Source organism: Cibotium barometz, chromosome 34 (assembly GCF_041138505.1).
Source record: "Cibotium barometz isolate CiBa-2024 chromosome 34, ASM4113850v1, whole genome shotgun sequence".
Lineage (NCBI taxonomy): Eukaryota > Viridiplantae > Streptophyta > Polypodiopsida > Cyatheales > Cibotiaceae > Cibotium > Cibotium barometz.
The window spans coordinates 50,174,368-50,183,582 of record NC_141079.1 but is presented as its reverse complement, the minus strand read 5'-3'; the positions used below and the strand labels follow the sequence as shown (position 1 = coordinate 50,183,582).

General features: G+C 39.0%; 1 protein-coding gene across 1 annotated transcript; it reads left to right on the top strand.

Moving 5' to 3' along the window:
- Positions 1 to 241: 241 nt before the first annotated feature.
- On the top strand, positions 242 to 6,474 carry LOC147619146 (ferric reduction oxidase 6-like). The gene is made up of 8 exons (XM_086774326.1): positions 242 to 637; positions 1,144 to 1,228; positions 1,535 to 1,774; positions 2,226 to 2,460; positions 3,285 to 3,621; positions 3,742 to 4,018; positions 4,158 to 4,966; positions 5,972 to 6,474. Exons 1-8 carry the CDS (start codon positions 457 to 459, stop codon positions 6,145 to 6,147), a joined length of 2,340 nt encoding a protein of 779 aa, XP_086630452.1. The 5' UTR covers positions 242 to 456; the 3' UTR covers positions 6,148 to 6,474.
- Positions 6,475 to 9,215: the final 2,741 nt, after the last annotated feature.

The following is a 9,215-nucleotide window of genomic DNA, read 5'->3' as shown; positions in this document are numbered from 1 at the left end:
CCTCGCTGCACATGCTGCGCTCACATGCCGCACAGAACAGTACAGCTTCTATCAGAGCATCACGCACAGATAGAACCGGCCAACTTTCATCCATGGAAAGCTGTGAGAAGCCTGCAAAAATTTGCGTACTCGATGCTACACTTCCACATAGTGGTTGCCGTTGAGTGTAACTTTTTCTTTTCTTTTTTTGTCAAAAAGAGGATGCTTTTTTATGTAAGAAAACGAAGGAAATGATTCTCTTTGAAAACAGTGTGCTGAAGTAGGGAAAAAAAAAGCAGAAATTATCATTACCAAACCTGTAAACTGCACAGTCAACGTTTATTATATAATTACCCTAATAAAAATAGATTTGGTAGTCAACTATTGGCCATTGATGTATGGGAATTAAGCACAAAGCTATATAAAGAGAGCTCATTAAGTAAGGGAGCTGCAGTAGCTGCAAGATCACCTAGTAAGATGGAGAGGCAGCTTCTTCTCACCATAGCCAGGCATGGCTTGCTTTCCATCATCTGTGCAGCAAGCCTCATGTGGGCGCTGTATTGGATCATGTCCTCTGAGCCCAATAATGACCCCAAGTACCTTGATCGGCTTGAGGGCCGCATGCACTCCAGGTTCTTCCGCACTGATGGCTACTATGGTAATCGTCATCACCTTGTAATCGTTATTAATTATCATAACATTCTACGTTAATCCTGGGCTCCTAGAACCTGCTATATGTAAACTTAATTTATTTCCATTGATTAAAATTCAAGGCCCTTGGTTGTTAAAAGGCCATGGACTCTGGAGTTACAATGGTCGAAGCGATGGTTAATTATCAATATACTGACTCATTTCTAGTTAATCGCCCTTAATTACAAGGAAGTAATATGTCGTTAGAAATTAGTAATCTTAGATTAAATTGCTAAGTGATGTAGCCGTAGGGCCATTTTTTAGCTCAACATTGTTAGCTATTAGCTACAAAATCCAGATACAAGATGGTAGCTGCATGGGATCATTAAGATGGATGTCCCATATTATCAATCACGTGCTACTAAATCAGCTCTTATTGGAAAGATGACCATGCACGTCGTGTTAAATTATTGATTTGCAGTTGGATTGACTGATTAATAATGCGTAATCTGGTTGTTTCCCACACTTTTGCAGGGTCCGTTTTGATCTACCAGACAACCCCATTAATAATTGTGGCCCTGCTTAGCTTTGCAGTGATTGAGCTGAGAAAGAAAAGCAAGTAAGCCAGCTGCTTTTGACGCTTAAAAAACAAACTTCCCTGTGTTAATTTGCTTCTACAGGATAACGATTAAGTCTAATCGGTGGCTTTACTCGTCGTGATAATGTGCTCAGTAAGAGGATTAGCTAGATAATTCAAAAGGATGTGGGGGTACTGACCAACTTGGAGTGATTCGGATTTCAAAATATCGGGTCAATAATACTTTTTGTGGGTGGTTTAATAATACTGCACTTAATTATGGTGGGTGCTTTAATAATATTGGATCAATAACACTTCATTTTGGGTGCTGTAATACTGTACTTACAGGACGGTAGCTACAACTAAGGAGGATACCACCCTGCACAGGCCGACTCGCCCGAGCATCACGACCTACCCATTGGTGGTAAAAAGCCCATTAATGGGAGTGTTGACGGCTGCAGACGTGCTTTTCATCCTGGGCATCCTCTTCCTGGTCACGTATAGCTTTGGCAGAATGATCTACTTGGGCTTCAAAGAAATCGAGGAGAGATTCAAGACAGAACCACCCGAAATCTTCGAAACATCTCTGTAAGATCAGATCAGAGGCGATCATACTCCTTAATTACCTGACTAATTATAGTACCGAAATCGAGCACTCTTCTCAATGCTTTAATTCGAGATCTTGATGATGATTATACTCCTCTCAATGCTTTTTGTGATCATGATAATAATTATTGAGCTTTGCTACATGTCAGAGACGATCACACTCCTCTCAGCGCTTTTTGTGATCGTGACAAAGAAAGATAACTTCGCTCTAAATTATAATTAATTCAGTTTCAGTGAGAATTAACTACATAGTTTGTGCTTTGGAGACGATCATACTCATTAATTACCTCACTAATCATACAACCGCAAGATCGAACACTCCTCAATGTTTTTTGTGATTGTGATAATGATTATTTCGCCCTAAAGCATATTAATTAGTTCGGTTTCAGTGAGAATTAACTGTCTAAAATTGTGCTTTGTTGCATGTCAACAGGCAAGTAACCAAGGTGGCCTACGCTGCCTACTACATGGGTCGATCTGCCATGATTCCATTCTCTCTACTTTGGATCCCGGTGTCAAGGGGTTCCCCGTTCTTGCGACTGATCAAAATGCCATTTGAGCATGCTGTCAAGTACCACATATGGTTATCCGTGCTGACGCTCGCCCTTCTAACCGTCCATGGCATCGGCTACATAATATACTATGCTGCCTCTCATACGGCCAAGGAGGTAATTAATATGCATGTGCATACATAAAACACTCTTATCATATCATCATATATACAAGCATGTGCCCATGTCAAAAAAAAGCTCCCCACTCAGAATTATGGCGAGCAAATACTTGGTGAAATCAGTTGGCAGCCAATTGGTCCATTCACTTTGGTTCGCCTGGAATGCTAGACTGACCTTATCCTGTCTGAGAAGCCTAGCTACACATGGGGGGTACACGGGAGAGACTCTTTCTGGTGGCCAAGCATTCCCCTCCCCCCAATTGATAATGCCCAAGCTGAAGAAGCATGTGCCCATGTCATTAACACGTCAACGAGTATACTTCAAGGTGTAAGGAAAGGCCATTGGGAGGCCGACCCATTTTCCTAGGGAAAGGCCAAACCCATGGCCTTTCCTTACACCGTCATGGTCATGGGGAGTGGAATATTCTTCAAAGATGTTGACAACCAGGCCAATGGAATTTTCCCCCATCAGCAGCAAGTTGGAAATCATTCTGCACAGATGTTGATAGCCCAGCAAATCATGTTATTCCACATCAGCAAGCTGCAGAATTTAAATAGATGTTGATAGCTATGTATATGAGATTTGGATTCCCTGAAATAAAGTGTCCTGATTTAATGGATGAGATCTTCCTTCCCACGACCCATGACCATGACGGCCCGACATGGTCCCTGGACCTATAATATTTCTGCTGATATAAGGCGGCTAATCATTGCATTCCGGGATAATTTTGGCATTCTGTTATACTCCTTCCTATCCTATCCTTGATGTGGTTCAAGTCTCTTCTGACTGTATTTTGTTATGGTTTTGGCTGTCCATGATAGATTGTTGGATGGGAAGTAGAAGGGGAGGCATGCTCAGTAGTCGCGGGGGTCGTAGCCTTGATAGCTGGATTAGTGATGTGGGCAACTTCCCTTTCATTTTTCCGGAGGAGATGGTATGAGTTGTTCTTTGGGCTGCATCATCTCTACATCGTCTTTTTCCTTTTTTGGCTCTACCATGTCATGTGGACCATTCACTTCTTCATCATACCATGCCTGCTCTTCTTCATCGATCGCTTCCTGCGCATGCTACAATCTCGACAATCTGTTGATGTGCTCTCGGCCAAGGTCTTGGAGTCAGGCTCACTAGAGCTAAGGATTGCAAGGAACAGTACCCAAGGTAACATACCTAATAGTGCCATAATAACATCATACACTCCATGATTCAAGCGGCTTTCTCAACCCTCCCCTCCCTTTACACAGTGCTTTTTCTTGTGTTATCATGGTGGAATGACAAAAGAACTAGTATACCATGCACTCAGCAGCTGGTACCTTCGATTTCCGAGCCTGTCAAGGCTGATGAAGCTACAGTGGCACTGCTTTAGTGTGACATCAACGGCCATGGATGAAAAAGAAGAGCTCTCTATTGTGATTAAGCCTTTTGGAAAGTGGACGACAAGTTTAAAAGACCAACTGTTGAAGTCCGCCCAAGCACATGGAACCACCCCTGGGTGTCCTTTCTCGTTCAAGGCAGGGGTTGAGGGCCCTTATGGAGATGAATCAGACTTCTTCTTGAAGTACTCTCTCTCTCTCTCAGTCACACACACACACACACACCCACACACACGCACGCACGCACGCAATGCATGCATGTATAGCACAATCCCAAGCATGCACGCATCAGTAACAATCCTGGAATTCTTGACCATTTTTCAGGTATAATGTACTGATACTAGTTGGTGGTGGTATTGGGGTCACTCCCCTTCTTGCTATCCTGCGCGATGTCTTGCATAGACAGAGACGCGGACATAGAGATTTGCCATCTTCGATCCAACTCTATCATTGTGTGAGAAAGCCAGAGGAGCTTTGTGTTCTGAACAGCATAGATCCCAATGACATAGCGCCCGAATATGAAACACGTGGATTGGACGTGCGTGTCTTTGCTTATATCACTTCCACTTCTCTTGTAGACTACAGCAATATGGCAGGTATAATGAATATAGAATCAAATACCCATCAAAGGCTTGACCTTGCCACATTTGGAGGCTCTACTTGGAAACCCTCAAATGAGTTTGGAAGTGAATTATTATCCCCCATAAGTGGGCCTACCCCTCAAGGAATATCATGCATTAGCACTAAAGGTAAATCAATTTGGGTAGCATCTACTATCCTTGCATCCATGGTGGGATTCTATATCCTATGGGGTCTCTCGAATGTCTTCATCATCAAAAACTATGATGCTCACTTTACCAACTACAACCGAGCACATTTAGTGGTAGCAAGCATGGTTTTGGGCACTACCATATTTGGAGGCATAATTGTTTCACTTTGGTGGTTTCACTCGAAGCATCAAAGATCTTGTCCTATGGTTGATTCAAGAAAAATTGGTATTGCAAATAGCTCACCCAGTAATTCCCAACAAGAGCTTCAGGAAATCACCACAAAAGATGAGGAGAATGTGGGTTCACATGCTGGCTCCCCATGGAATGGAAGCTTGCACCTTCGTTGTAGGCCTCGTTGGACAGGTACCATTCCTCTCTTAATTCCCACATTACATAAAATGAGTAATCATACCTATCAATGAAATGAGTAATCGATATGCATATCAATGTCTTTTGATTGCACTACTTTTAGCATAGGCATGACTGTTTTTTATCGGTCCATTTTATCATATATAATGCACAAGTACTTATGAGGATACATCTCACAATACATTCACATAGGCATGACTGTTTTTTATCGGTCCATTTTATCATATATAATGCACAAGTACTTATGAGGATACATCTCACAATACATTCACATAGTACACATTTCTACAATTACACTATTTTAGCCTAGGTGTGACTATTTTTGATTGGTCCATTTTACAAATATAATGCACAAGTACTTATGAGGATACATCTCACAATACATTCACATAGTACACATTTCTACAATTGAGTTGTTGAACCATATATATTGTCTGCTCTCTTTCATTAAATCATTTCTTTTAGTTTGACACTTTGTGGCTATAAGCTATAGATTAATTGTAGTACATAGGTTACATTTAGAGCATTTATTAGTGTGAGCTATGCTCACATAATTGAACTCTATATTCCAAATCTAGGATTGAATCTAGATGCATACATTTCCTTCAATGTCATATTAGCTCTTGCAAAATGCCGACCTACATATCTAGAATCACCAATTGAGTCTCCTCGTATAGGGGTTTGAGGGGAAAAGAGAGGCGGAGGGGGTCATGATGGACCAAACTTTAAACCTAGAACTTATTACACTTAAAGTTTAGCTTCATAAAAAAGAAACTTTCTAGTCACCACCATAATAGTTGTCGAAGTTGAACATGAAGATAGTGATCCTCATCAGTATCTAGGCTTAATAAAAAAATTTCATGCTTTCACTTAGATTTTGGTTTTATATCAACAAAGATACACAATCTGACACTTGCAACTCTAAATTGTCAGAGGTTGTACACACACATATGTTTTGCAACAATAGATACCATAACTAACTACATGTTTTTTCTATAGAAATATTCGATGGTTTGAATAATGAGTACCAAGGACAAAACATTGGAGTGTTGGTTTCTGGCTCATCAAGCATGCAAGAGGATATTGCTCATGAGTGTCAAAGGCACACTAAATTATATGGCAAAGCAACTTCTTCAAATGTCTTCCACTATCACACTATCAGCTTTGACCTTTGAAAGATACTAGATTAAAATCTTCATACTTGCAAATTTTGTTTTGTGAAAAAAGTCGAGTATGTATGTATGATAAATACATAGTAGTACTTTTAACTAATAACATTGACTTAGCTTTATGTCAATGATAAACATTCCATAAAATTTAGTATTGAGAATTCAATACCTCAGCCTCTAATGTAGATGATCGATTTTGCAAACAAAAATATTGTTAATGCTTATAGTCTAATTTTTCAAACATGGTAGGATGCCTTATACATCAGCAGGTCAATAGCTCCTCCAATGTAGATGATCCATTTTTGTAAATAAATATTGTCAATACTCCTTCAATGTAGATCCATTTTTGTTAATACTTATAATCTAATTTTACAAACATGGTAAGTTGCCTCATTATACATCAACATGTCAATTTTATGCTCGATAATTTTACACTACATTAACCATATCCTAGGAAATCAAATACATGTGATATGCTAAAGTATGAGTGTCTAATAACTTAAACAATAGTCTATCCCTATAAACCTTTTCAAAAATAGCACCCATGTGAACCATTTTGATTAGGTTAATAGCCCATAGTGTGAGTCCATGTATATAGAATATGCCAAACCGGTTGCCTTAAGGTTTCAAAGTGTTTCAAAATATCAATAAGGCCTCATACTAATGTAAATAAGGGTGGGCCACTTAAATCTTCTTATATATAATTGAGGTTTTTCCTCACACAATAATGGAAACTTTATTTATGCCAAATGTTCTTTATGGAATAGGCAAGGAATAAGATCTAATTCAACTCTTATTTTTCTTACATATTCTTGTGAGTATGGGTGTGTAAAAAATATGGTTTTAATGAAGAGAAATCTTTAACAACAAAACAATCAAATCATCCTTTCACTCATGAGAGATCTCAACACATGCAGTTATAAAAGCAACTAGAGGTTAGATCCCCTCTTAAGGCAATACGCACCATAGATTGATGCCTCTTTCTTCACACATCAATCAATGTTAGCCCACTCAATGCCATTTGGTTGCCGCTCTCTGAAGGCATAACTAAAAACTAGGAACACTCAGCATCACCTAAAGTTTAAATAACATTATGCATAAACACATCCAAGCATTCTCAATGAGGAACACTACAAAGGATAAGGGCTATGGCTGCGAGCACAACTATGCCCGTAAAAAATCAAAAGAGAAATAAAAAAAATTGCTATGCACAAGCAGTAATGTAGCTAGATGCACATCTTGGTGCTTGCCACCATGAGCACAGCCAGTTGGTTGCACAAATGGTCATGTGTATGGGCGTGCATGTGGCCACGCATGGCAGTGAATATAGTTGTGCATGTGGTCATGCCTGTGTATGTAATGAAAAAATAAAGAGCTCGCCTTGAGACTGCACCATGTAGCCTACAAGGAGAGATCTTTGGTTTCTTATTTTTGCATGTCCTACTACCATGCACAAAATTTCTATAACAAAGTGCCCAACACTAGCATATCCATCCCAACTACTAGTCTAAAAAAGCACGCAACATAGCTAAAGTAGATACATACTTGCAAATAAACAAGACACTTGAAATAAAATTGTGTGTATTTATGAAATTATTTAGAACAAAATTCATTGCCTATAAAAGTATACATGGCAAAATGTAAAGGGACTGGGACAAGGCTAGGTCGTTGTCCTCATTATCTTGCATTTCTCCTCCGTATATTATGAATCTTCTCGGTCTTCTTGCACATCGACGTATCAAAAATGAATACACAACTTGCATTAATGTAAATACAATTCCACTAGCACTACAACACATCGGGGGCATAGCAACATTTTCTAGTAGCGTTGAGGCCTTCCAGATGTTGGGGCTTTTTGTCGCTGCGCTCATCATAATGTTGTTCAATAGGTGAAATTTTGTTCTTGGGAAATGAAAATAGTAACGCTATTTCGACGTTGTTCTCGTTGCTCATCATCAGTAGTGAAATTTTGCTACATGGCATCATTAATAGTAGGGAAATCGTATTTATTGCATGGCAAGCACAGGGACAAGAGAATGGCTTGCAGAAAATGAGATTGGAAAACCACCATCCAGAAATAATGTGAATGTTGTCGATTATCCAACTTCTGTTAAAATATGGGATCCAATTCTATCAATACATTTAAAAAATGTGCATATATGTACATTGCATGCAGAGATAAAGAATCTTGGATAAATTGCTCAGACTTCATCTGGACTATGCATATTCTATTAAGCCGACTAAACTTGCAGATGAGTGCATAGAAATATGCGAAGCCTTGCTCTCTCAAATGGGTTTCCATGGTGGGGAAGTGCATCTTAAAAAAGATCCTAATCTTTCTAGAGGTACAGGTGACGTTCTGCAAGATGTTTCAATGGGAGGAGAAAAAGCGAGAAGATTTTTGAGCAACCATGACACCAAACAAGTCAATGCAATGTGGAACTGCTGGAAACATCTATGTGTCATCACCAAAAATGTCAAAAGTAGACCAGATATAGCCAACAAACGTATGGAATTTTGAAAAAAACTCGATAATTTTTTCAAGTCCTTAGAGAACAAGTTGGTTCAAATACTTATGCATATGATTTCAAAAAAGCAATAAAGCTTTTAATCAAAGCTATCATAGATGCTTGGGGAGAAAAAGACATAACTTATTACTTGGTGAGTGTTCAGACTTATCAAAACAGTTAAAATTAAAGTGTAATTTCTTAAATTTACTAACAAAAAATTATCTTTGTAGCATATTCTTTACTTGCATGGACCATATTTTGCTACAGAAGGACCCCTTGCAACGTGGAACACACAAGGAATGGAAAAGTCTCACTATCAAGCGAGAACTTCCTTTTTTAGATGTACCAGAAGAGGAGGTGGTCAAAGAAGACGCAATGCACTTAAAGAATTATTCAATTGGTTCTACAGGAGGCAATTACAAAGGATGAGATCAAAGAACCAGCAATCTGAAACTACACAAACACCTCAAGATAGAGACTAATGATTTACTAACACATTTGTACCTCTTACAAAATATTTGCTTAAATATAATCAGTCCTTGCAAAATATTGTGTGTACATTAG

Excerpts from the sequence above, each read along its gene's own strand:
- LOC147619146 (XM_086774326.1), top strand. The coding sequence starts at position 457 with ATGGAGAGGCAGCTTCTTCTCACCATAGCCAGGCATGGCTTGCTTTCC. Across the intron at positions 1,229-1,534 it reads GAGCTGAGAAAGAAAAGCAA|GACGGTAGCTACAACTAAGG; the intron begins GTAAGCCAGCTG and ends CTGTACTTACAG. Across the intron at positions 4,019-4,157 it reads GAATCAGACTTCTTCTTGAA|GTATAATGTACTGATACTAG; the intron begins GTACTCTCTCTC and ends ACCATTTTTCAG.